General features: G+C 38.7%; 4 protein-coding genes and 3 long non-coding RNA genes across 19 annotated transcripts; 4 read left to right on the top strand and 3 right to left on the bottom strand.

The window, feature by feature from the left end:
• Positions 1-1,268: 1,268 nt before the first annotated feature.
• On the bottom strand, positions 1,269-7,416 carry LOC124411039 (putative glycerol kinase 5). 2 transcript variants are annotated; one of them, XM_046889884.1, is made up of 13 exons: positions 7,176-7,416; positions 6,760-6,887; positions 4,783-4,876; positions 4,594-4,693; positions 4,331-4,490; positions 3,721-3,835; positions 3,337-3,530; positions 2,951-3,077; positions 2,758-2,862; positions 2,437-2,531; positions 2,170-2,333; positions 1,888-2,021; positions 1,272-1,708 (listed from the first exon to the last, which is right to left on the bottom strand). In XM_046889884.1, exons 2-13 carry the CDS (start codon positions 6,871-6,873, stop codon positions 1,566-1,568), a joined length of 1,545 nt encoding a protein of 514 aa, XP_046745840.1. In that variant the 5' UTR covers positions 6,874-6,887; positions 7,176-7,416; the 3' UTR covers positions 1,272-1,565. The 2 variants fall into 2 exon arrangements, with proteins under 2 accessions (XP_046745849.1, XP_046745840.1); XM_046889893.1 differs by lacking the exons at positions 1,888-2,021; positions 7,176-7,416 and having other exon boundaries at positions 1,269-1,708; positions 6,760-6,877.
• Positions 3,410-12,947, top strand: LOC124411158. 3 transcript variants are annotated; one of them, XR_006929648.1, is made up of 4 exons: positions 3,410-3,550; positions 3,735-3,842; positions 7,117-7,211; positions 12,595-12,947. It is a non-coding gene; the product is annotated as an uncharacterized LOC124411158 (long non-coding RNA). The 3 variants fall into 3 exon arrangements; XR_006929649.1 differs by lacking the exon at positions 7,117-7,211 and adding an exon at positions 12,167-12,338; XR_006929650.1 differs by lacking the exon at positions 7,117-7,211 and having other exon boundaries at positions 12,584-12,947.
• Positions 6,758-7,037, top strand: LOC124411168. Its single transcript, XR_006929652.1, has 2 exons — positions 6,758-6,894; positions 6,974-7,037. It is a non-coding gene; the product is annotated as an uncharacterized LOC124411168 (long non-coding RNA).
• LOC124411174 lies at positions 7,434-26,854 on the bottom strand. Its single transcript, XR_006929653.1, has 3 exons — positions 26,723-26,854; positions 22,125-22,131; positions 7,434-7,445 (listed from the first exon to the last, which is right to left on the bottom strand). It is a non-coding gene; the product is annotated as an uncharacterized LOC124411174 (long non-coding RNA).
• LOC124411049 (RNA polymerase II-associated protein 3-like) lies at positions 7,770-10,685 on the bottom strand. Of its 2 annotated transcripts, none has more exons than XM_046889915.1 (9): positions 10,559-10,685; positions 10,127-10,292; positions 9,895-10,023; positions 9,546-9,787; positions 9,203-9,413; positions 8,877-9,092; positions 8,523-8,765; positions 8,245-8,437; positions 7,770-8,156 (listed from the first exon to the last, which is right to left on the bottom strand). In XM_046889915.1, exons 2-9 carry the CDS (start codon positions 10,268-10,270, stop codon positions 8,068-8,070), a joined length of 1,467 nt encoding a protein of 488 aa, XP_046745871.1. In that variant the 5' UTR covers positions 10,271-10,292; positions 10,559-10,685; the 3' UTR covers positions 7,770-8,067. The 2 variants fall into 2 exon arrangements, with proteins under 2 accessions (XP_046745871.1, XP_046745861.1); XM_046889905.1 differs by having other exon boundaries at positions 10,127-10,275; positions 10,540-10,685.
• LOC124410989 (bestrophin-4-like) lies at positions 13,270-20,288 on the top strand. Of its 4 annotated transcripts, none has more exons than XM_046889785.1 (10): positions 13,270-13,356; positions 16,114-16,664; positions 16,780-16,914; positions 17,005-17,171; positions 17,490-17,647; positions 17,817-18,047; positions 18,143-18,223; positions 18,351-18,502; positions 18,662-18,802; positions 18,943-20,288. In XM_046889785.1, the coding sequence occupies exons 2-10, from the start codon at positions 16,486-16,488 to the stop codon at positions 19,919-19,921; spliced, it is 2,223 nt and encodes a 740-aa protein (XP_046745741.1). In that variant the 5' UTR covers positions 13,270-13,356; positions 16,114-16,485; the 3' UTR covers positions 19,922-20,288. The 4 variants fall into 4 exon arrangements, with proteins under 4 accessions (XP_046745741.1, XP_046745750.1, XP_046745759.1 ...); XM_046889794.1 differs by lacking the exon at positions 13,270-13,356 and having other exon boundaries at positions 16,114-16,371; positions 16,435-16,664; XM_046889803.1 differs by lacking the exon at positions 13,270-13,356 and having other exon boundaries at positions 16,530-16,663; positions 16,778-16,914.
• LOC124411063 (ceramide phosphoethanolamine synthase-like) lies at positions 22,655-26,326 on the top strand. 6 transcript variants are annotated; one of them, XM_046889926.1, is made up of 6 exons: positions 22,655-22,909; positions 23,895-24,273; positions 24,936-25,267; positions 25,387-25,536; positions 25,612-25,766; positions 25,856-26,326. In XM_046889926.1, exons 2-6 carry the CDS (start codon positions 23,974-23,976, stop codon positions 26,281-26,283), a joined length of 1,365 nt encoding a protein of 454 aa, XP_046745882.1. In that variant the 5' UTR covers positions 22,655-22,909; positions 23,895-23,973; the 3' UTR covers positions 26,284-26,326. The 6 variants fall into 6 exon arrangements, with proteins under 6 accessions (XP_046745882.1, XP_046745905.1, XP_046745898.1 ...); XM_046889949.1 differs by having other exon boundaries at positions 22,655-22,886; positions 23,591-24,273; XM_046889942.1 differs by having other exon boundaries at positions 22,655-22,886.
• Positions 26,855-27,092: the final 238 nt, after the last annotated feature.

Here is a 27,092-nt window from a genome sequence, read left to right on the forward strand (position 1 = left end):
GGATGAAATTACATCACCATGGTTTGCTGCCAAATTAATATCCTTTGTAAACAATTTTTGGTGAAGAAAGTTTCTTGTTGATTTTTTTTTCATTTTGAATTATTGACAACTTTGGTACTATACCTGCAATAATCCGACTGACTAAAGTAAGAGATGGTTTTTCTGGGAAAAGTTCGGGCCGAATTTTTTTTCATTAGCAAAATAGTGAAAATATAAATTATGCATTTAGAACATTAGGTCGGTGATGGTGAAACATGTGTATTCTGACGCAACTATTTGCTATCACTTTCTGGACGACTCTCGGGAATATACTGGGCGACGATTGATATAATTATATGATGGAGTAAACTATCGGTGAAATAATTAATTAAATAATCCAACAATCATTTATATTCACAAGTTATTAAATTAAAATATCCTTACATTCTTTTATTATAATGAAAATGCTTGCTTATGTGACAACGAGGCAGATACATTGATATTGCATGTAGACGTTGTTGCCGCGAAAAATTAAACCAATGAACGAAATCCAGTACTCGTTAAAAAAAAAAAAACCTGTAACATCAATATTGAATGGGATACACTGAATAATCGCGCGGAGCTAGAACACAACTTATGAAACTGATATCTGATAAATTGCCTCGAAAAAAATTGTCGACATATTCAACTGAGATTCGGTTGAATAATTAAAGGCTTCGATTTGGGACAAGAACCCGAATCGATTCAGCCTTTTACTTCTACTGTAAGTCACTCAGCTGGTTCAGGAACAAATATGGATTGGTGCACTGTTATACGAAATTAACGAAATAGAAACGCTATTCATCGGTGAATAAAATCTATAATAGTTACGCAATACGTGTTTTTGGAGGGCCATTCAGAACTCAGAAATGTATGGTTATAAAACGTAACGATTTATTCATTTATCATACGACAAAAATATTTTTCAATTTACGCTATAAGTTCGAAGAGAAAAAACAATAAAGAACAACAACATGTATATCTATATATCCATGTATAATCCTTTGGTTTCCAGATTAATTATAAGTTTGAACAAGGCACTTGAGCACTACACAATGAGCGTTGCCAACTAGGTTTGCAAGTTTAAATGCATGGCTTATTTAAAAATCGATTCATCTTTCAGATTTTTAATCAAGGTGTTATGTATATTGCAGCAATCATCGTATGAGCTGTTGAAAAGCTAGCCGGTCATTCCAGTATGTAAATATTTAATTTAATGGCAACTGGATTTATTATCATAACACGATATGTACGTATGCACAAAGAATATAAACTAGGTAACGATTTTTAATTACTATATGATATGTACATAATGTTGCTAGCGCCGAATAGAATTGGATAAAATATTTAATTCTCGTATATTTTTGAACAGCTTCAATTATAGTTATAAATACATCTGATCGACTTTCAAACACAGAACCAATATTTTGGTACTTTCAGATTTTTCGCGGAAAAATATTTTTCATGATTCAGTTACAGATGCGACTGAAAGTCACTCTTTGATGAGGAACGATATGGAAACTTTATCTAATTATTTTTATTGGCTGTCAATACCAATCCTTGAACCGTTCAACTGCCTTTTGCCACAGCTCCACTATCGACTGATAATCCAGCTGCCTTTCACGTTTTGGACTGAACACTTTCTCTACTTCACGAAGTTGGAGTAATTCTTCCTTGCTGTTCCACACACCTATACGCATACGCAAGTGAATTAGAAGAAGTTCAATATATCGCATATAGTTCTATGTAACACCTATCAGATGTTGCTTGAACAAAAATTTGTGAAAAATTGATGTTCAATACGCAAAATTGCAACCCACGTTAAACGGTGTTTCATGGCTGTGCTGTTTTAACCGAAGACTGACTTACCAAAGGATAACCCAGCCAAAAATGCAACCCCTAAAACAGACATTTCGCTGCTTTTGGCACGTTCGACTTGCAAACCAGTCACGTCAGCAAGTAGCTGCATTATGAAATCGTTTTTCGAGACACCACCGTCAACTCTAAGAATATAAAATTTCCCCAAGTTATGTTGTATTCATGCAATATACGGTGCAGATGTAAAATATAATGCTTTTTGCAAAAGACTTCGTTAACATGATAAGAATGGACTTTGTGCCATGTGATTATGGCCTGATTTATTAGACGCACCTTATCGTGTGATATGAGAATTCTGTTTCCTGCTGCAGAGACTCGTATATCAAAAGTATCCTGAATACAATACTTTCGAGGATCGAGCGAACTAGATGCGCCTTGCTAGACGTAGGCTTCACTGCGAGGAAACCCGCGGCCGCGGTGTGATCATTAATTGGTGCCTGTCGATGCAGGAAATCGATTATTCATTTACTAAGTATTTCACTTATAACATGTACAAGCAACGATTGTAATAACGATGTGAAATAAAAATTGAGAACTCACTTGCAATCCACTGAACGCGGGGATGAAATAAACTCCATCGGAGTCTTGGACGGATTTTGCTAGGTCGGACGTTTCCGCAGGATGATTAATTATTCCTGTAAATTTCAACATTGTACGAGAATCCGTATACGAATACATAGTACTCTTATAAAAATTCATCACATTGACTGCCTCAGAAGAAATGGAATGCAAATTTTCTCAGTTCTTTTACGAAATCAAGTCGTACAATTACATTCGCAATTAATGCACCTATCGAAAAATCAGGTGCAAATATTGAAATAGTAAGTTATAAATGCATTTAAACGGTTAGTCCTCACCCACCAATGGACTTAGCCCATTCAATGAGGGATCCCGTGTCGTTCGAGGCACCTTCGACCACGTAGACCGTTTCTGCTCCTAATCGCCAGCCCACGAGTGGATACAACCCTGCATGAATTTGAATTGATGTAAGTATAGACGTTGAAATAGGGGGAAGGGGAGAAGGGAGGAGAGGAACATGGCATAAAGTTTTCACCAGTCACAGAGGCGTGAGGATTGCGGCCTGTGTTAACATTCACGAAAGTCCCCGTTCCCAGGGTGATCTTTAAATCCCCGGGCCGAAAACTGGTCGATCCAAATAAGGAGGCTGCTTGATCTGCCATCTTCGAAACGTGAAATGAAAATTATTATGAGATGATTTTATGAAACTTATTTGGATATACATACGCATAAGAATGATATGGATCACTCCCTGCATGTTTCAAAGTATACTAATAATTAAAATAAATTTAGGAAATGATAAATCAACACTTGTTCATCATGAGTGGAAAACCATTTTATATCTGAAATGAATTCACGCAAAGTGCAGCTATTCAAACGCCTTGCCAAAAAACAGTGTCTTTTCCTCGAAGATTTACTTACCGAGCAACGAATTGGTATTTCAGCCCCGAGTAAATTCTTCGGCAGAGTACCGAAGTCTCCAGCAGTGTCGACTACCTCGGGGAACATGTTTCGGGGCAGTTTGAACATCTTTATAGCCCAGCCTGCCCATTGCATTGTAAAAGGATCGAAGAGTCCGGTGGCGGAGGCGCTGGATGCGTCGGTTACATGTTTACCTGAATTACATTTTATATTGGTGAGTAGCCAAATTGATACTTGAATTACTTTATTTGTTGCACAATTTAAGTTGGAGTCGGGTAGAATTCTTCCACGCTCCAATGGCATCGAATCAGATCTCAACAATCCATTCATATAACGATTCACGATCTCTGATATATTGATAAAAACGATAATAGGTATGCCAACCGGTAAATTTGTAGAGAAGCCAGCAATCTACTCCTCCGAAGATCGCTCTGCCTTCCGCCGCAGCTTCCTTCAGACCAGGCACATTGTGCAACGCCCAAGTCAATCGCAACGTCGTCTGAAAGGTAATTATATATCGTAAAATATAGCGGTATAAATATAGTATCCTAAACTCAGCTTAAACATAGTACAGTGAGAGAAGAAACTCAACTTTGTTAAGGTAAATATATTGTATGAAGCTGTCGTTGGTGGGATCAGCAAGAATTTATATTCTAAACAGAGTATAGATATAAGTGAAATGTCAAATTTATATTTATATTCATTGGAATATTAACTAAAGCAAGTGGACGTGACACTTTCACGTATTATTTACGTATAGAAAAGTGCTGCGTTAAAAAAAAAAAAAGAATAATTAATGTATGTATATGAGGATTAGATTATTCAAGTCTCTTGAAATCTGTTGGATAATTTTACGTATTCGTAGGCGAAAACGTGGGATCTACGTAAGTACCGTGTATTACGTAAGTCGATGATACTGAGAAAATCGAGGTAGCTATAACGTACTCACTCAAATCCCGTCTATCCGAGCGTACTAATATTGTATAAAATGCACCTGGGTGTTCATTAGCTTCAAAACGCTGCCGGCTAGGAAACGTTTACTCCCAGAAATCATGTAGAGAAAGTGTGCACCAGAACGCAAGCCCTTCATTGTTAAGGAAGAATTCCATTCCTTCACCATTTGGTCCGCTCGTAAGTCCTTCCAGGTGATAAAACTGCATCGAATTAATAATAACGGGTAAATTCGGTACAGTAGTAATTTTAGTCGAGAACGAGGCCCGATCTGTAAAATATATCATATTGAAGATCACAACGTACTTGTGATAATGTTTCCCTGTCTCTCGATTCCACGTTGTGAAGCTGCCCCGCTGTGTCGATATACCAATACAAGTAATCTGATTAGCTTCCAAGTTTGCATCTGTAGTGAAAAAATTTTATTGGTATAAGGAATATTCTGTCGAGTGTTTCATTTTAAACTCTTTTCAACTGATCGGTAAAAAGAAACACCTTGCAAAGCATCTTTCATCGTTCGAATTATAGTCTCCCATAACCGGTTCGGGTCGATTTCCACATATCCGGGTTTCGGATATATTATTTCTACCTGCAAAAAGGTTCACGATTAAGTTTGATGCAGTAGTCATCGCATAATCGTTTAAATGTTATTTAAAAATCCCAAAACTCGTCGTAGCCATAACAGCTTAACATTCCCATATCTTAGTTTCTTATATAACCGAAGCGTTCGGAAAGTTCCGACAAGTGTTTGAACGATGTCTAATTGTAAGCGACCAATAACATTAACCCGCTCATATTATAGATTTGAGCGGAATAATCAAGTTTGTATAAAATAATTAGACACAGGCTGCACCGAATTAGGCGCGCTGTACAAAAGTATTCGTGGAAACAGCGTGTTCGCAACTTTAGAGACTACGCTTTTGGTATCAAGCACAGTCAGACAATTACTATAAAATACATGTAACGGTACTACACACAGCTCGCTCTCACATAGCTACTAATAAAAGCGCCCGTGGCAGTCATACATTTATCCGTCTTTATATCGTGATACATAATTACAGCAACGCTGAGTGCAAGGCTTGATAACGGCAGTGCATTCAACGACGTTACATTATTCAGGATTGTTTTTTGTGTTTTTTATTTCAATTCAGACATGCAGCTTCGAAGGTCACCGGAAATCAATTTGGAAATAAATTACTGCGGGCTAGCGAGAAGTGACCGAAAATTGCAATGGTCGACAGCAATTTCTTTACTTCACAGTCACGATCTATTGACACTGTAATAGATTCCGAGTAAAAGGCTCCAAGTTTTATTGCAGCTGGTGAAGTTCACGTTGCAATATGATTCGTGAGTATGTATACTTAGTCAGTTTCGCAGCAAAGTCAACAGAAATTTAATGCACAACGTGGTCCGAATTTAGTTTTCTACACCGACCAAGAAAAAAAGTGTTATTTCCATCGGACGTGGATTCTCAGTAACGACGCTCATTCTTCTCAACTTACGCTGACAAAGGAGCTTTGAAAAATTCAGTGAACACTGAATAAGATACATAAATATTTGTAAAACTGTTCTAATCCTTCTGCGTTGCATACTAAAATCTAGGACCTTATAAATTTTAACATATCTAATTTCAATATTATGTAATCTATTATTATACTTATTATGTATACCGTCTTATCGCGAAACCAGGCTTGGCAGTTTACAAGTAATTACGGATAGCCTGAATCTATGTGAGCATCAGTATATTTTCACTGGAAGACAATTGTAATGAATGGGACTATTCAATTAACTTACCCGTGGAAAATAGATCGTTTTTTTTAATCAATAATGTCACACATGTTTACCGTTATCTAGTCTAGTTATAATGTATACAAAAGAGACTATTTTGCCGATGGGGTTAATTAAAACAATACAGCAGCGGTTTTCGAAAGTACAAGTAACCCGAAAACTTTTAAAATACGTACAATATCCGTAAAATGCTTTAATCACGGATAATGTAAATATTAGAGACGGTCATTCAGACTTTATCTATGCATGTATTCTGTCTGTGAAGTCTTTTTTACAAATTAAATGTGCGTTGTGTATCGCGAAATACGTGTAACGAATTGAAACCTCTAGAGTGATATTATTGCTTCTTTCCGTAGTCAATTTTCCGATTTTTATGCAGAAAAATGTAACAGAATAATTCGAAAGGAACTTGCTATTACACGCATTGTTATAAATTACGAATAATGAATATTTAAAATTATGATTCTGGTCGCTATTCTGATGTGACGCATAGATACTGCCAGATCTAGATAATCGATTGATCTCCATGTAGCCTTAATAATTTATCACTCAAGATTATAGTGTAGCACTTGCGTAACTATACAAGCAATGAGATATACCGCGATTCTGTACAGAAATGTGAAGCTAATTCCGTGTTGGGTGTTACACTTTTAATCAATCTAGACGTATTGCAATAGATCAAACCTTTCCCGAAGCAGCACCAACGGTTCTCACATTCTTGTCTAGGATGTGACATCGCACAGTCGTCGTCCCGACGTCGAGCGCCGCGACGTATTTGACCGTCGTCGAGCTTGCCATTTGGCTCGAGGAATCTAACAAGTGGAAAAGAAAGATGTATGAAATTGTCTTTTCGTTTCAAAAGAACCTCCATCCGAGGAATATTTACGTTTAGTACCAGTTTCGCTCGCCAGGTCTTCGGTTCGTGACCCAAAATTTTTCTCCCATGTGCCGTGTGATCGAAGTTACAGCGCGCAGCGATCTCACCGCTGCAGTGCAGACGACAGGAAGATCGAACCACTTCTAACGGAGGTTTTACAACAGCTGACTGTCGAAGCTACCGAATCACGTAAATCAGTTGCGCCGATCTACAGGACGCTGACTTACCGGCGTCCGTGTTTGATAGCAGAATATGGCGAGTGAGTATTTTAAAATTTAGAAATAATTATCTCCTCGGCCGCGATTAGCTCGGTTTGACTCTAATCCCGCATCTCAAGTTCGGGCTTCGACAGTTCGACTATTCTGTCGCGTGTTATCACGGCCGCGTAGAAACAATGCAGAGTCCCTTACATACGCCAAATCCTGCGCATGCGCCATGCCTCGCGCGCCACCCACGATTGTTTCAAACTTCTTATTAATAGATGCAAACTAAACTTTTCCCCAGTTTTGAGGTAACGTAAGAAGAATTGTCTGAATGCGTTTTGAACAACTTTTACGGAAAACGTGAAAGTTTCGCTTTAAAATGTCCAAGAAAAAGAAGGGCGGTGATCGTAACTTGTAAACCTCTGTGCTATAAGCATGCTTCGTAAACCTGAACCTACGTTAAATCCGAAGAACAGGTGGCAAAAAAAGAATCGTAATATTATAGGGGGAAGGGGTGAAAATAGCACAAAACAAATTTGTTTTTCAAAACCGTCACTTTTATTTACCATAAGAAACGTGGTTGTGATGTATATTGCTGAATTAACAAGAAAAATTTGAATATTGAAGATCTGCGCAATCAGGTTCGTTATCAATAGTCGGGCTGAACAGTAGAATCTTGAATCAGAAAATTCAATCTTTTTATTTTGTTAGGAACAGATAATGAATCAATTCTCACAAGCTCCTGGAATATGATATCTCAAGATGTAAAAATTTACAAACACAAAACTGTTAAATTCTATTTTCTTAAATTTAAGTGAAATCGTCAACTATAGTAGCTATTTTACCGTCAATTTAGCACCTTATAAGCTAGCTGCTGCGTCGAATCAAGCATATGGAATGACTTGGTTCTCTTTAAATTTCATACTTCTTTTGTAGAGATGCAACTTCATCTTGCGATTTATTTTCAGACACTTCACAGTATTTGAATATCGTTTTCAACGCTGTAAAAGATTATTATGCACATATATTTCTCTACAAAAATAGAATTCAATCATTTCTGTAATGTGTAGTTGCTTCCAAATATCTTACCATTTTTGTCAGCAGTAGACATGAACATAGTTAGAGCCCCGAATCGCTTTACCTGTGCAAGGTCTTCTAGATATCGAAATAGTGGCTTTTTTCTGTTTATAAATTCGGTTGACAGAATTGTTAATATCTCACTGAATGTATCCGGTTCCATAGAGTCTTTAAATAACTTGTGTATCGTATCGACAGGCATTTGCTGAAAGAATATGAAAAATAGGTGACAATGTATTGAATTGATTGTTCAGACTGCTAAGCCTTGTAGAATTATCGTCACAAGTTACCTCCAAGTACATAAAGCGAAATTCCGGGTCCTTATTTTTTTTCCAATTCATAAAAAATTGTACAGTAGTTCTTGGCACAGGTGGTAATCCAACAGGCTCTGGGTTTGTTGGTTTGACTTTATCGCGCTCAACCTCTTGCTCAGGAATCACTTCACTCGTGAATGATTCTATTTTTTCAACGGTACCTTCTATATTGCTTTTCTTGAATTCGGTTTCTTTAACTTCTATTCTTCGCAGTGGTTTCTGAAAATTTTAATGCAATAATTTCTTTCATGGTAATATAGCAGATATTCATTGGGAATTACGACTATTGATAAACGAAATGGTTTTATTGTCACTTGTCTCAACACCTACTTTAGATCTCTGATGAGGAGGTTTTGTGACCGGTTGTATAATAGCGACATCTTCTCCCTCTCCCAATGACCAACAAGGAATTTTTGGTTTTGGAACCACTGAAGGCTTGCCTTCTATATTCTCAGACTTTTTAACAGGACCACCACATAGTTTTTCCCCAATTTTCTTTTCAATTGGTGTATCATCAATAAGGTCAGATTGTGATACAACTAAGGGCTAAAATTGTAAAATTTTTATGGCATCTGTTTTACATTTTACGAATTCCCGATGCACCTATCGACAATTGCAAATCGAAACGTTAAGATTTCGGTCATTTTTCACCTCACCTTTGAGCTTTCAATTTTTTTTTCCACTAGTGTCAACATTTTGCTAGCATCCTTGTTTGTGGGATCCAGTTTCAACACTTTTTCTAAATCCTCCATTGCCTCTTTATATTGCTTGAGTTCTTTTCTCGCTGTGGCTCGTCGGTGATAGGCTTTTATATAAAGTTCATCAAGCTGAATAGCTGCTGTGCAATCAGCTTCTGCCGAATATAAACTAGTAGAAAAGAAATTTCTCTTGTTATCGAAGGTATCGAATCACAAGCTCATTATGCTATTAGAATGAATCGTCCACGAATGAAAATCGCAAGCAATCCATAATTTCGCACTTTGAGCACAGAAAACTCACTTGTCCATCTTGAGATGGCAGAGTGCTCGATTAGCGTAGAACACAGCATCATAGGGAAATACTTTAATTGCCTCGTCGTAAGACTGAACCGCTTGGCTCCACTCTTGTTTTTTGACAAAAGCATTTCCTTTCTCTTTATGAGCTAATGCTTGATTGTGATTTTTTTCAAGTTCTTCTTTGGACAATTCCTCGTCTGATGATTCGTGTTCATCCTGCCTATCCAATTCTTCACAGGCTTTGTCCTGGAAGGTCAGCAAATTCAAGGTAAAGGAACTCAAAATTATTCCAGAGACTATGCAAAGCTAGTGATTAGATTAAAAATCTCCAACTCTGAGCTTGTGACATTTACCACATCAAATTTATCCCACGAAGCGTAATCTGACGACTTGATTCGTTTTCGGTTTGCTTCATTCTCTGTTCTTTTTGGCTGAACTTGTTTGGCAGCACTCTTTTTACGGCTTCTAATTGGTGGAAGTACCTTTCGTACGAGATAGCAATTGCAATTGAATTAAGAAACTGATCGATTCCTTCTTAACTCAAACTTTGTGATAATAATGAAATGGTTATATAGGAAAGTATACCTGATCTCCCGACGCATGCAAAAGCTCGGAGTCTTTGCGCTTCATTTGTTCTTCCCAGTTTTTCATGTCAAAAAATTCGCTTTGCAGATCGGAAGAATTGTCACGGACCTGCTTTTGCAGGAGTATCGATCTGTCCACCTCCATTATACCTGAAATAAAACCGATTTCAGAATTGGAGATTCAGGTACGCATTGATTCTCACAAATTGTTCCTTTTATTTTGTTCCATTTTTGCTCATGTCCCAAAATTTTATTCTTATATTTATTTGTTGGAACTGATTCACTATTTGTCATCCACATATCGTAAAAATAACTCGCAACTATTTGAATAAATCTTCATTACGAGTGAATAACTGACAGGCAAAAAACAGCTTTATAGGTTATGGTTTGATACTTTCGTGGAATTTTACTCACACGTCCAAGTAAGCGATAAAATATCGCGTGAATTTCGGTGAAACGGCTGCGTGTCACGCTTGTTTAACTTCTCAGTTGCTGAATTTCTTCTAAATCCCGAATCCCAAAATATCCAACTTCTCGGTGTTTTGTGTTTTGAATTGAATCAGCTGTGGACATCATAAACTTGCAGAGTCTATGGTCGGCATGGTTGGCATCAAACTCGACACAACCATTGATCAAACATTCAAAGATGACATGCAAAGTCAGTTTCGTTTGGCGGGTAATTTGAATAAATGCGATTTAGTGCTTCGCGTTCGCCGTTTTCAGCGCTATTTAAATCGTTGTTTAAATGTAGAATAATTGAACACGACCAACGTCGTCAGTCAACGCCAACGCGACATTGATGGAAGAATTCAAATTACCCAGTTGCCTGAGACCTTAAGAAATCGTGTTAGCCACCAGGTAGTTTCTTTATTAGCGGAAGCCGTTTAACACGCGATCCCCTGAGACACACATTTTAATTAACAGTCATCGGTCAACGAACACGATCATCAAACTCCGAAGAAAGACAATACGAATAGAGGCGCGTACGAGATTGACCATATATTATGCAATTGTCCTCGAATTAAAAATACATCTTATTGCATACTCTGTTGCATCACTTACAACTTACGAAGGGTAGTAAGAATGCACCAATGAATAAATGAACTAGTGGTATCGGGTCATTGTCTAATTAGATAATTATTGGTGAACATTATAAGGTTAATGTATACATATTATTTAAAAATGTAGTTACAATTTCTTGTTACATTCCGTTCTGCTGTCGATTATTTTTCCGTCGTTTTTTTTTTTTTGCCCAAAGTAAATGTACATAATTCATTCGTGGCTGGAATAAGACTTATTTTTGCGAAATGTGATAGATGATCAGTAGAATCGGACTAAGGTCACTCGTATGGTGGCGGACCAAGTTGCAAGGAATTGGGTCGAACTTAATTTATGGGAAGGAAAGTCTTTATCGCTGGCAGTTTTATTATTCAATAAAGCAACACTGCCGCGATATTCGCTCTATCGTATACTTACGAACTATTTAAATTATAATTTTGCGCAGTAAATTTCAAATAAAAGCGTTACTTGGGAAATTCCGCACGTTTTTATCTGGCTCTTTCTTGGGCATTCATATAGCAGCATTTACATTTGTGAATAGAAATTCACAATGTCATACATAGAAGTGAATGAGAAAAATTACAATACATTTATACACTTCAAAATATATTAATTAGCATTATCGGTTTTCAGAGTCAATGGTGCAGGTGAATTTGTAAAATATACCGTGCAAAGTAATAGAAACCTGCGTTTCGACCTTGCGGAAGAAAATGAAATCTTCTTCCATTGGTTACCGATCAACTGTCCATTCATATTTTATATTATCTCCTCTCACATGTGGGTAGCAATAAGTTTGTTTGTTACTTCGTGAGGAATGGCACGTCTATCGAAAGGTAAGATAGCACGCGTACGGATTACGTATGCGAAAAAATAAACTAACCGTAAGTTAGTCTTAAGAATAAATTTTTCAACTGTTTCAGAATTTGACGATTCCATTTTTATGAGTCATAATTACAACCTTGTTTAATATCTGTAATTGAAGATAAAATAATCGATGGTCTTGCGAAACATTACCTATGGGCATGTATGAGGGAAAGTAGCTTAAATGGATCCCCGCAGGCCAGACGATAGTTCTCAATTGTACCACATTTGCTCGAAGAATACAGCGTTCTTTAAAAGCTTAAGAATCTACCCGCGCACTGTTCAAGAATAAGGTACATACACCTGAGATTGCATTTCTGATTGTCTTACAGGGAAAATGACTTTGAAAGAGTTCATCCAACGTCAAGAAATTGAAATGGAAGGGGAGTGATTTCTTTTTCTAACTACTTCAGGTAGTCTTAGAAAAAGTAACAAAAATCAACTTTGCTTTCGTTTATATTTTTGGCGGGTCATTTTTGGCCACACTATACATTATTCACTATTGCCAAATAACTCTGCTGAAGATATTTGAGTGCAGTATTTTTCCAGGCAAAGGATACAGTGCAGATTATCAAACTTTCGTGAAGGATGAAGGGAACTGGATAACGTCGCAGCGTGTGTTAAGCACTGCCGAGGATGCAGGCATTGAGCTTGACATTCGACCCTTTTAGATTTTGGGAAACTGCCATCGAATCAAGATCGACTAGCCTTAATGTTAATTATTGCCACGATGCACAGACGAGTGGCTGCCGGCCAGTTTTGTGATGCCAGTTCGCACCAGTAAGCGAGTAACGCCCGATGGTAACACACCTGTGTGTTTTGCGGGTCTGCATTGGACAACCAATTTTCGAAATTATACCCTAACACTTCGTGGTGGATATAGTGATCAAAATTTGTTAGTTGTAAACTAGTGACATTCTATTTCCCAATAATTTTATTTGATGAATTTATCGGTTTTGTTACATAATAAACACTGCATATCTCGCGTTGAGAATTAAAATACTTCAATTTTTGCATTTGCTTTCAAGCTCCTATGGACCACACACATGCAAAAAATCAGCCAAATTAAAATACTGTGTTCGTGATTGATAACGGCTGGTCAGTGTTGCTCGGATTCGTACACTTTTTAAGAAAATAAAAACAAAATAAAACCACCCTACAAGTGGATGCAGTCGAGATGTAAAGCATGAGCGCTCTTATAAAATAATTCGTAATTTCTAGAAATCAGTTGGTGAATTCTTGGGACCATTCCAAAGACGCGAAACGATCTGCTACAATGACAGAGTGAAGTAGATCTGAAATTTTGCGAAGGTAATTCAACGGCCGTTTTAATAATAAGATACGTGATACGTCCGAGATGGTCTAACAGTATATATCATAGAAGCACCGCGCGAAAAGGAACAACAAAAATAAAATTCGGCAACAGGAGACCAAAAATAGGCCAGCGGTAGACGGTGTTATAAGTTCTTTGAAGAGCATGTCACCTGCTTCGTTGCTCTCCTTATACGTATAAACAATCTCACGATGTTAATCGAAGTTATTATTGATATATACGCTCGTGTTCATTCCTTGCAAAAACAACATCAAATATTTCCTACAATGAATTGCACCATATTCTTTCAATCGCTCATCTAATGAATGCGTGTTGATAAACGTAGAGAGGATACACTGCAAATTGTCCGGTTCGTGCAGGTCTTTGATGGCCTTATCAAAACCTTGTCACCTTATCGTTTGATAAAATGGGTTCATCGTTTTGGGAACTGTGGTGTAAAATACCAAAAATCGCAGGCGTGCATTTTATTTCTGATCACTTACCGTAAAGGAACGTTTAGGAATGCTCGTAAACACTCTCGTTCCCCTTGATACTCGACTGCACATCACTCTGTGGCTGAAAATTCTTCTCCGCGGCGGTTGCGAAATAGCGCATAGCTGATGCACCTACTTATACCGCATTCGACCTGTCGTGTGAGATGAAATCAGTTTGTCGTCAACTTGCAAGAGCTAACAATTTTCCAAAAAGCTTTTCGCTGACGTTCGCCAAGAAACGAATGGGAGGGATTAACTCAACCATCTGTAATCTACGGTTCGAGTGTTAGCAAGTGTTACACTACCTGAAGCCGATGGATTTCCCATCGAAATTCCGTTAAACTCGTTGTGAAATGATGGAAACAAACTTGGGCGTCCACCGTCGTTTATTAATTTCCTAAAATTCATTTCAGTCGAGTGATTATTACCGTATCAAACGTATCTACTGTTAGCTACGTAACGAGTTCGTCAGGCGGTGCAATGAATTTAATGCACTGCATGCACTTAATCGCGGTGCAAGCCTTCTGAGCCGATATTGCCTGTGTAGTCATATTTATCCAGGAATGTTTTCAAACCCGGCATTCTCGGTAGCTTTAAAAAAGCAAATATTTATACTAGAGTGAAAAAATGCATAGCAATATCCTGTTAACACATTCTTCACTGGGTCAATCACTCAGTGCAATGACCAGTGAGGATAAGTCAACGCTCCGAGTATTATCATCACTCTTATTATTATTATTTTCTTTCTATTCTCGTATTCAGATTTCGGACTCTAAAGTTTGTCTCGAAGAACGATACCTATATTAAAATACGAATAGTCGTTGTACCGAATTGACGGAGGTCGAGTCGTAATATTTCCTCGCCGTCAAACCGAATGAAAAATATTACAATTTTATGATTTTTAATAAAACGAATTCACGCGATGCACCTGTAACGACTAATTATTCATATGCTGTGCTCGTTTGCTCCGTGTCGAATCAAAGTTGGATCTTAATGAACAGCTTCGATATTCTGCGATGATCAAAAGGCGCAAAGAAAAGGTAGCGCGATATCGTTATCTCATGATTGAATCGAGCAAGCCGGGTAAACGCGATTGGACAGCCCCGGAAATCTAATATAAAACTATTTTCTCAGGCGAAATCATTTTTGGACACAGCTATATTTACCGCCGGGCTGCATACTGGCGCGATTCCCACGCTGCGAGGCTCTACGGCGTGTCTCAAAGAGAACAGAATGACCTCCACTCTCGTGAGCCGCACGATTGATCGGCTTGCTCAACAAAGGCGGAAAGCATCCGAATTATATTTTCAGTCTTCAAACCGCGTACGATTCAAAATACCCGCCATAAATGTCAGGCGTTTATACTCGGAGTGTTTGATCCGGATTTCTCTGTTCCAGCTGTAGATACTCGAGACAATCAGAGTTTGCTGTAATTAAGCAAATTTCGCGTTTTTATAGATCACCCTATGGCAACGCGTCAGTTCCGACATGCTTTGGTTATTACATAAACAGAACGACGATTAGTTATTAAATTTAAAACACGATCGTATTCTGACTTCGCATGCACGATTCATAACGCGGATCGTTTTGCTTTTATCGATTCAGTGCATGTCGTACGACTTTTTAACGATCCATATTCGCGTTTATTTTATAATAACACATGAGGCTGACCGGAAACTGCAGAGAAACGCCTAGGATCGTTTACAAAATACAATATTGACCAACGATTTTATTAATAACATCGTTATATCGTTATGAACCTCGCGAATCCTTTACTCACTACAACCTTCTGTAGCTAATTGAAGATCATTTCTTTCATCTCTACGTTAGGCATCAGTTCAAGATGCATACCTCCGCAAATTACACTAGCAATTTGTCACGCAGTGGGAAAAAAACACATTTAACAAATCGGATAAAGCAATAAAAGTTGCGAAAATAACTACAGAGAGCAATCTGCATCTTGGATGGAAATGAACGTGGATTTTTGCCCGATCCAAACGCACATACTGTCCTGATGTATGTCCTACGATTATTCAGCGGTTATTTCCAGCAAACATTGCTGCTGCGGTATGTGCGATATTTTACAAGCTAGAATATTCAGAGTACGTGAAACGCCCGGTTTTTTCCCTTGAGTTTGTCAAGGGTGGCCTTGCGCTTCTCCAAGACCAAGTTCGTCGTGCCACGCAAGCTCTTGGTTTCGTCTTGCCCTTTCCCCTGGAACATTTCCTCAACACCTAGATTGAATCCTTGTGAACTTTTTAGGGTCATATTTCAGTTTTATCGTGCCTATACTATCCCGATTTCAAAAGCGATGTGGTCTGACAAAAGGGCGCAGATTGAAACCGCTAGAGAAACAGTGTCAATTGCTGTTAGCATATAAAATGAGGCCTCGAGTATTCAGGCAGCAAAAATCTGCACATCCGAGTGACTACGAATGGGTTGTGATGATGTGGAAAAGACGCAGCGATACACGGCGATCCATTGCTTCGACTAGATATTTGTCAGTCATCCGCTGATCCAGTGAGCTATGATCATCCTAGGACGTGCGAAATGAACAGAAGCCTTACGAAAAAGGTGTTTGAGGCTGCGAGGACAACGACAGTCTGAGAAGGGGTAGCAAGTCAAGTCGGCACAATGACGGTCTCGTATCAATATGAGGTTGCTAGCTCAACTAGCGGGGGTTTTACTAGGCTGCTGCTCATGTGGCGTGGATCACTGTACAAACTGATCTACAGGGAACTTCTACTCTTCCTGGTACTCTTCGCCATTCTCTCAACCCTTTATCGCAACGTATTTACCGCCACCCAAAAAAGGTTTGTCTATAGGACATTTCCAGTATCACAAATGTGTTTCACTTCTAAGGAGGTACAGAGTGGGATTTGGTAAGTTTTGGCTGACGAACACATATGTAAAACTATTCCTTTTCAGAGATTTTGAACAGATTGTGGTATACTGTGACACTTTCATCAGCTTGATTCCTCTGAGTTTTGTGCTCGGATTTTACGTATCATACGTCGCTGGTCGATGGTGGGAACAATACATGGCCATACCTTGGCCTGATAAGTGAGTTTAAGAGAATAAGCGTTATCATGTTTTACAATCCCATTTATATTGCTCCGCATAGCATTAAAGGCAAAATTTATCACGTTTAAGAGTGATGCATTCCGTGGCGCTTTATGTGACTGGTAATGACGAGTATGGACGCGTACTGAGGAGGTCCTTAATGCGCTACCTAAATCTCTCCTTGATTCTGGTCCTTCGGTCAATCAGCTCAGCTGTTAAAAGGCGTTTTCCAACCCTCGACCACGTCGTCGATTCAGGTGAGAAAAATTCAAGCATGTTGCGAAAGCCGATTCACAGTCGTCTGGCACCTGTTGGTAAGAATTCGTCTTTACGAGATATCTGAGAGTACGAGCTGAGTCACTGAGGAAAAAGTATAGCTGGACCGTCTGTTGGCCACGTCTACATTCTTCAATGAACTATATGCCCTACCGTCGTCTGAACTATGAATAGGAACGATCCAACTATACTTTTGTGCTATTTTCACTTATTGTCCGTGCAAAATGGCTCACCTTTGAAGTGGCTTTGATTCGAATTTGTTGCGAATTTATTCAGCTGCGGTTGTGTTTGTTCAACAGGCTTTATGACTGCTTTGGAATTAGAGCTGTTCCAATCCGTACCCAGTGTGGAGTTCAACACCTACTGGATACCATGCACGTGGTTTATCAATTTACTAAAGGAAGCACGTCATAGTCAACGGTTGACAGATTCGCAGGGCCTCAAGATAATAATGGAGGTTTGTAGCAAACCTTCTCATTGGGCAATAATCAATTAATGTCGAGCTTCGTCAAGTTAATCATGGAGCAAAAACCATGTATATTTATGATCGAATTTAATGTCCCCGATTGCACGTTCGAGTAGATTCAAAAAACGTAAATCTTACATCCGGTTTTTTCTCGACACAGGAATTTAACGAATTTCGATCCAAATGCGGTCTTCTATGGAGCTACGACTGGGTATCAATCCCATTGGTGTACACCCAGGTCGTTACTTTGGCAACGTACAGCTTCTTCGCAATTGCTCTCGTTGGTCGTCAGTATATAGAAGGAGCTAAAAAGCCCTTCCAAATGCAAGTCGACATTTACCTGCCACTTTTCACGATTTTGCAGTTCTTCTTCTTCATGGGGCTGCTCAAGGTACTGCACAGCCTTTTGACCAACATCAAACCGTATTGAAATACTTTCTACAGTATAGTAAGGTGCAGATCAGTTGAGCTATAATTTTTTTATAGGTTGCCGAGCAACTGATCAATCCATTCGGAGATGATGATGAGGACTTTGAGTTGAACTGGCTGATCGACAGGCATACGAAGGTAACTGGCGGATAGTCAAACAAAATACTTTGTTTAAATAATTTTTAGATCTCGAAATTTCAAACATACGTCGAAAATTGGACATTTTGCCAGGGCGATAAATTAGCAAATGATTACTTTTTGGCAGGTTTCCTATTTGGGCGTTGATACTTTGATGATGAGGTGTCCACCATTAGTCAAAGATATTTACTTCGACACCGAGGACTTGACGCTTCCGTACACTGAAGCATCGGTTCCCTATAAGAAGAAAACGTATCGTGGAAGCGTTGCCAACATGACGTAAGTCACCCACCTCAATTGTGAAATATTCGTCAGCAATTCAGCAAAAATTATGAAAATCTATTGGATATTATGGACTTTCGCATTTAGGCTCTTGCAGAGTTCGGTAGATTTGCTTACTTTCAATTTGTACGATATTTAAACCATGCGCGTGTCTAGGGTACCGGAAGAAAAACAAACCATGTTTTTACCCGACATTTCCGAAGAACTTGAAGAGACCGGAGCGACGTTACCGACACCGCGTGCATCATCAGCGAGCTTAGCTACTCACGCAACTGATAGTCCTCTAAATAACAGGCGGTAAGGTTGAAGCTGATTAGAAACAGTTATGGAGTTTGCATACATAAGTTTGAATAAGAACATCAAATATAAAGAGGGAAAGAAGGGAAATTCAAAATCTGGAGTCATGATCGTTAGTAAATTAATTTCGTTTGTTTCAGCCAGATCAGCGAGTCCCCTCCAGCTACTCCGCGATTACCTCGAAACCTTTCTGAAACCATTATCCAGTTTGGTGAGGCTTCGATCGAGTCGGAAAGAGAACACCGAACAATAGCAGACGCTGTGAGAAAGCTCGCGTCAAAGTCTCTTTACAACGTTACGCCTCAAGCGGCGAAAAAGTCGTTTTTTGGCAGTGGAAAGGTCACGGCCAATCTCCAGCCGTGGCCAAGCGCCACGAACATTGCGCGGTACAACGCACAAAATTCCGGAGACATGCAGCTTTCCGCAATGCCCGTACCTGCGGCCGAAACCATAGACGTTAATTATACTCCACAGAGAAAAAGTTCCCTCAAGGTGAAGCAATGCCCCCATTATAACGGGGGCGAGCAATCTGCGCCCGTTGAGCAAGTTCGAAACGCGGTGCAATGCGGTGTGCAGGGCATCGTTAACACGGCGTTTTCCCAGGAGCGATTGTCGCCTTGTAGCTACAAGAAGAGGGAGGAAAACAGTACCAACTGCAGTTGGGATAGTGCTCATGATGAGAACAGTTTGGAAACGTGTAAAAAACATTCGTGCGTGCGTCGCAAAAACTTTTGTCAACACAACACGGGCTCGCGGCCTCCTTTGCGCGCAAATAACTCACCCAAGTATCTTGTTCGACGGCACAAGTCGATGGGGAGCGGTAAGAAAAAGGGTGTTCGGTGGAAATCTGTCGTTGATGATACAGGCGAGCCGACCAATCGGAGGAAAACCATCGGCAGCGTTCCAACTGCTCAAATAATCATCGCCCAGACGGCTGCAAGCACGCCGAATCTCTGTGCTTTAAATGAAAATGATAACAAGTGCCAGCGAAGAAACAGGGATTCGGACACCTCAAGTGCCGATTGCTCCTTGGAGCGTCCTGCAAGCGATGATAATCAAGCCCACGAAATACAGTCCAGAACGTCGTCGGACAAAATTTTTCAAGTATTCGAGAACTAGTTGGGTAATTTTGGTTTCCAGGCTATCCGTATAAATGTGCAACGTACTGATATCTTCCAAATGCGAAACAGTACACGATAGCGGGACTGACTATAGTTGATAGGGTGTAAAATGTATAGGTATAAAAGACAATCGATCACGCTCTGCAATTTTATGAAGAATTTATACGAATGTATGGAAAATCAAAGTGGTGAAATCGATTCTTTTTTTCAATAGTATACTTGATATTATAGTTTTGCAAGAATGTATCGTATATGCAGACTGTGAGAGGACAATATATAATAAGGGATATTTTTACTGTGAACTCTTCCATGATAATTTATTATCGTTCACACTTTGTCTCTGTAAACAGATCGTAAGATTTTCATAAGAGATCAATTTACAGAGGAAATTTAAACCGGCATAGAAGATAATTAATTGAACTTTGAACCCATTAATAATTACTGCGTGACGCACATACAGATCTTGATAAGATATCTAATATTATCCGGCCCCAAGTATTCAGAACAGTTACGTGAGTGCATCAGAAGTCATTCCAAATGCACAAATAAATCTGTAGCTATCTGGCAGATCGGAGCTCGATAAAGCGATTCAATATTTGATTGAACGTGAGCTATAATAAAAGAAAAAATTATTTCTACTGCCCAATAATTGATCAAAGTACCCGGCTTATCGGATGTACAGCAATGGTTACGGTATCTGTCGCCTACAGAATAGGCATCTGAAGTTACACGTTCAACTTATGTTGCCTATCCAGTAGGCGACATACACCGTGACTATAGCTGTACCTAATCTACATGCGCTCTTGTTTTTTTAGGAGCGCAGCAGCCTGAGCCCCATTTTAGTTATATAAATTGAAACATCACTGTATTAGATACAGAAAAAAATTTCGTATCCCTAAGACAGAGGAAGTCAATCAATTTTAGGCAATGATACACTCGCAGAATTTTTCCTGTAACGAATATCGCTCACCAGCTCCTGCGTGCTCTAGCATGAAATGGGGTGATTAAAGCTGCACAGTTTATAATCAGGTTATAATTACAAATTCTGTAAGTTGCTTTATCGTTTTAATAACGGGAGTTCGAAAAATAGAAATAGTTGGAACTGCATTCCAAAACAATCGTGTATTTAATTGTGAGACAAAATCTATAGTGTTGTGATTAGGAAATATTTTTATGGTTGAAATGACATTTTTCCTGTCTTGTGACCCGTCTGAGTTTCAAGCCAAGGTTAAGGCCGATTGGTATATATCCTTGAAATGTATATTCGCAGTATTTTAAAACACTTGAGTAAGTATTCAAGTCAAGATCATTGTACACCATTTTTTGTACTCCCGTTTACGATTAACACGACCGGATATTTGTCAAGTATTTATTTGGATGACTAAACACAATCATCTACTACAGTAGAAGGTATAAACAAATACTGTCGAATAAATTCTATCTCTATAATTATCTAGCGATTGATTGCTGCGGTGAGCACACAGGAATCTGATGTACTTATGAGGTGCTGAGTGCCGATGGACACGCTAATTACATCCATACAGTGATAACTTTCATTAAATAGTTCACGGAATCGGTAACTGTAAATCGAACGATTTGTTATGGATATCATCGCTCATGAACTAGCAGGAAAAATAACACAGCTAATGCATACGTACAGGTACTGTGTAATGCGATTTACGTACACAGGTATTTCGTATTATTTTTTCAAACGTTATCATTCATATATGTATATAAGGTACAAAGCTCGGGTTCTCGCGACAAACAGCATATCAACGCATCAGAATTTTAAATACAATACGCGGCATGAAGTAGTAAAAGCTACAAATATATTCTCGTGACAATTGACACGCGCATGTCACGTGCTCTGCCAATATACAGTACATAGTAGTAGATGTGATCTGTAAATAGAATGATACTCTGTACTGTATGTTTTCATCGATATTTCGCCATCAAATATATTTTCTGTTATTTGTGCTGATATCTGTATAGTACATCTCTTATGCGCATATCAATCACGCCTATGTACGGCATAGACGTAATAGGATATACGAAACGGTGATTGCGCGTTTAGGTCAGTTCATATTCGTCATTTGCGATATTCACCTGCTCCAGTGTTAAATCGAGCGTACAATTTACTGTACAAAGAAATAGCCTAGCAGTCCGTTGTGTCGTGTCATTATTCTTCTCCTTATTGTTACAAAACATCTCAGTTTATTTACACCTCGTATCTACGTCGCTCGTGACTTCGTTTGACAATAGTACGTATATTGAAAAAGAGAGCAGCTCACCCTGCCTGGTGATAAACAGACCCAAATCAGCTTTCGCTATTGTAACATCAACGAATTTCGAAGCGTATGCTTCTTCATATTTTCGATATTCTTTTGTAGGCAATGCACAGTCACGTGCAGCTCCGAGTGAATTTGAATTTCATAAAATTTGGCGCGTGCGCGTAGTTTTTGTCGCAGGAAACCTCGCCTGGGTTAGTTTTTTTTTTCAGCAACACATAATTCGAAATTGTCATCAGATTCATCATCATCATGCGGTAAGAGTATGGCGAATTCAACGGGTTCAATTGAATTTCTGGTCCCTCTTTATCTTTCTGCTATCTCTACTGTACTCTGCTACGCTGATACAACCTTTGAGCCGCGGCAGAGTCCATCCGGCGCGCTCGTGACGCTGTTTTACCGACAGATGAGTCATCCCTATGCGTGCGGGCAACTTCAGTATATACCGTATCTCGTAACATGGTGCGTTCCAATTGACCCGCGTTCGTTCAGCTGGTCAGCTGCAGTCAGCTGGTGGGCCTAGCAAGAGCTCGCGCGTCGTCAAAGAATTCGCACAGTGTCTTTTATTTTGATTCTCGGTTCGAAATATTCCCATTCGCAGATGTTGCGTTCCGCGTTATTCCGATTGTTCCTTTTCTCCAAGAAAAGACAGCGTATCGTCGACGTGTAATTCTGGTAATACTCTGATTTTATCCCACGCAACTATCGTAGAATTTGGAGTAAGATTTCACCTGTGCATCTGTGCAACACGCGTTCTTTGGCAGGCAGCAGCAGGCAGCGCAGTGACTGTCCGCTCACATGTACTGTTATGTCCTCATTTTCTACACGTACTGTAAATGTTTCTTGTCTTTTGGATAGAATTTTGCGCATGCCGATGCGCGCGATAAGTGTTATCTACTCTGCCAGGCGTAGTTTGTGGCTATAACCGTCAATGATTGACGCAATTGTTACTAAATAACAAATTTACTTTGTAGCATGTGTGTACGTAAGTGTGTATACATGTATTAAATTTAAAAATATCACATCCTCAGCTCTTAATTTTACCCGCAGAGCTGATATAATGACCAATAAAAGTTCTGTTAGATCTGCAGTTATTTCTCACTTGTTGCACTATTGAATATTGGTAAGCAGTAATTCGTTTTTTAACGTCGACATTCGCTACGCCGTTCTTTGTTGACACGTTCACACATATTTCCACACAACATTAGTAGCACAATTGCAGTTCCTCAGTAACGAGAGACCTTTGACCAGTCATAATCATAAAATTTTTATGCAGTAATACGTATATACTCTCCTTATTTTTATCTGCTATAATTTTCATCTACGCTGTTTGGTACACTCAAAATGTAGCAACACTTATTTTGCAGTTCTATTTCTAGATACCAAACACCTCTAATTGCCCTCTTATTGCAGCCATGAAAGGTGTATTTTAATTTTAACTTCTGAGCTGTCTGATGATGTATTTCTCTATTTGAACGTTAATCGGTATGTTGCAGTATTGCAGTGGAGCACCAATAATAATTTATGAACTAAATTCTTGGTGTTCTAACAAAAAATGTAAAAACTCATCACCCTCTACAATGGATTGTTATATTTAATACCAAGACAAGACATACGTTCTTGTTATCAATATTAACTTGTCTAGTGTTATTACTGTATGTATTTAATTTTCTCATTTTCCAGGAAACTTTCCTTTGTCCCAACCAGCAAAACGCACAGTTAGAAAATTGTACGATAGCGAAATTAATGCATAATCAAGAACATGGGCACAAAGAATGTGGCAGAATGGACATTCCAAGATGTCGCGACCTGGCTGGAAGAAAATGGTCATTCCCGATTTAAGTCTGCCTTCAACGTTCATGGAATAGATGGCAGAGCACTCTTGACCCTAACGGAGGAGGATCTGAAGCCTGAATGGATGAACATCAGATGCATTGGAGATATCAAAAGACTGCACATCAGTATTAAACAGTTGCAAAGAGACAACATCACTACTTTGTATGAGCTGGGACACATCGATTTGTTCCCATCACCCAATTACTATACTCATCAACGTCACGAAGTGAGTAAATGAACAAGGTTTAAATTTGTCAAGCTACAAAAGTATGGATAAAAAATAGTGAGTATTAGGGAGGTTCATTAGCTTTGTCGCTGAGGGTGACTGAGAGGACTAGTGAAATGTGCAATAGGCCTTCCCCACCAGCTGCTCTATGCATTGGCGAAACCTATAAACTAGCACATTTGCTTACCTTTGTGTTGTTTACTCTTGAATGATGTAGGTAAAGCGAAATAAATTTTTCACGCGACTTTCTAAGTATCATCTCTGTAGTTTCAATAGTTCTTTTTTCGGCATTCTTCTGTTTAATTACTCACTTTCAATTGAAAATGCAATATTTCATTGCATCTTCCATAAGAGCCCATGCATGAAAATTCAATTTTTTCTTTTCATTATGAGTAAACGGTGTAGACAAAAATTTTCAATTAATCCAGGTTTATCTACAATTGTGGGGAGAATATTGAAAAAAATTTTGAATATTTCTTTACATGTTCATAAAACTAGTAAACTTCCTTAAGGTGAAATGACACTGGAAATCATGTGACAAAGTTTCACGCAAATTTTTCTTATTTTTTTGAATCGAATTTTCCAAACAAAGTAGATATGGTCAAAAATGTTATTATTCAAAATTAGTCAGTATTGGAAACAATGTTTTAATAATGTTGTAGGTACCTAGCAACGGAGTGGTTACCAATGACGGCTCTATGGAACACGAATCTTACTCGGCATCCGTGTCTGAAGATGGTCAAGCATCTCATCTACCACCAGAAATTTGGAAAACTTTTATAAGCTTAGGGTACCTCTTCATTGTCACATGGATTACTGCCTTCGTTATGGTCATTGTTCACGATCGAGTACCTGATATGAAAAAATACCCACCATTGCCAGACATATTTTTAGATAATGTTCCACACATACCGTGGGCCTTTGACATGTGCGAAGTAACAGGGACCTTACTGTTTGCAATTTGGCTGGTGGTGCTAATCTTTCACAGATATAGGTAATCTAACATATCGAATTACATTGGCTCAATCTTATCAAGTTGATTTGAGATTTTTACGTCAAGTCTGTTTGTACTATCCGAAACCTATTATAATCTCGACTTGACATTTTCACCAGGTTTATATTACTGCGAAGATTCTTCGCCCTGTCTGGGACAGTCTTCCTTTTGAGATGCGTAACCATGCTCATAACTTCTCTGTCTGTACCTGGTGCTCATCTGCAGTGTCAGCCAAGGAAGGGGTCTGATGAAGAATGGTCGGGGTATGCTTGCGTATAAGATCTCATTTTTACGCAGATAAACGTGATTTTCAGTACCGATTATACATTATTGTCTTTTTATAGGACTGCATATGGTGAACTCTACAACAAGATATCCATGGCGTATGTAATCTGGCGAGGCGCTGGCATGTCTATTCAGGGAGTTCGAACTTGCGGTGATTACATGTTCAGCGGGCATACAGTGGCATTGACTATGTTGAACTTCTTCATAACTGAATGTGAGTGACGTCATTCAGTGTAGCTAATATCAAATTGCATTAAGATATGGGGCATAAATGCTATCAACTCAATCTTTTGATTTTTACAGATACATCAAGGCAGTTGTACTTCCTGCACACGTTCACGTGGATGCTCAATATGTTTGGAATATTTTTTATTCTGGCAGCACACGAGCACTACTCTATCGACGTGTTTGTTGCATTTTACATAACTTCTCGACTCTTTTTATATTATCATACACTGGCTAACAATCAAGCCTTAATGCAACGGGATTCCAATCGAACAAGAATTTGGTTTCCACTGTTCAGCTTCTTCGAGTCGTCGGTTGACGGCATTGTTCCAAACGAGTATGAATCGCCTTCACAGATCATTTGCAATTTGATATGTGCCGGAAAGGATGCATTCAATTTCGTTTATTCCCACATCTCGTTTCATAAAGCCCAACTTTGCAACAATGTTGAGGAAGTTCCGTCGAATGGGAGAGGAGGCGATGGTGGTAAAAAAAAGAAACTTTAACGTTACGTCAATTTTTACAAGGTGTATTATAATATTACAGATTTCAAAAAATCATTATTCCTTGAGTGAACTTCGCTTTGTATGTATGCATGTATCCAGGTGTGAATGAATTGTATGCATATTGCCGTTGTTTCTGTGATCACACAATGAGACGCATTCGAACGATTCGGAAATGTCTCTGGGTCTCTATCTATCTGTTACTTATTATATAAACTGTCAAGTTTCGCACGTGTCAGTTCCAACGGCAATATATACGGAACTGATGATCACATTCCCGTTAAGTGCTGATGTTTTTACTACGTAGTTACACATTGTATATTCTAGTCCGAAATGAAAATCATGGTACCGTAAGTATCAAGTTGACACAAACTATTTTTATACGTACAAATTAGAAAAACAACAAATAAACGGGCGGAGGGGGGAGGAGGGGGAGGCAGACAGAGAGAAAAAATGGAAAATGCGATTTGATATAAAGAGTAGGGAATATGCGTCCACGCTGCTCATCCAATATATTTAAAGCAAACACTTCGTGCTTTTACAAACACAATTTTATAAAGACATCTGTAGTACCCAAAATATGATTACATTACTATACTATTCACTCGCTATGTCATTAGTGAAATGCTAAGTCCAGCATAAATTATATGTATATTATATTATGTAAACTAAGTCGCACAATTACAATTTACTTTTGCCAAATAATGGCATATATATTGCTATTGTGACAATAGAGCACAAAGGTTATTATTTATATATATTTATGTATATATCTAGTTTTTCCATTTGCGAAATGTATTATTTATAGACTC

Source organism: Diprion similis, chromosome 2 (genome assembly GCF_021155765.1).
Source record: "Diprion similis isolate iyDipSimi1 chromosome 2, iyDipSimi1.1, whole genome shotgun sequence".
Classification (NCBI taxonomy): domain Eukaryota; kingdom Metazoa; phylum Arthropoda; class Insecta; order Hymenoptera; family Diprionidae; genus Diprion; species Diprion similis.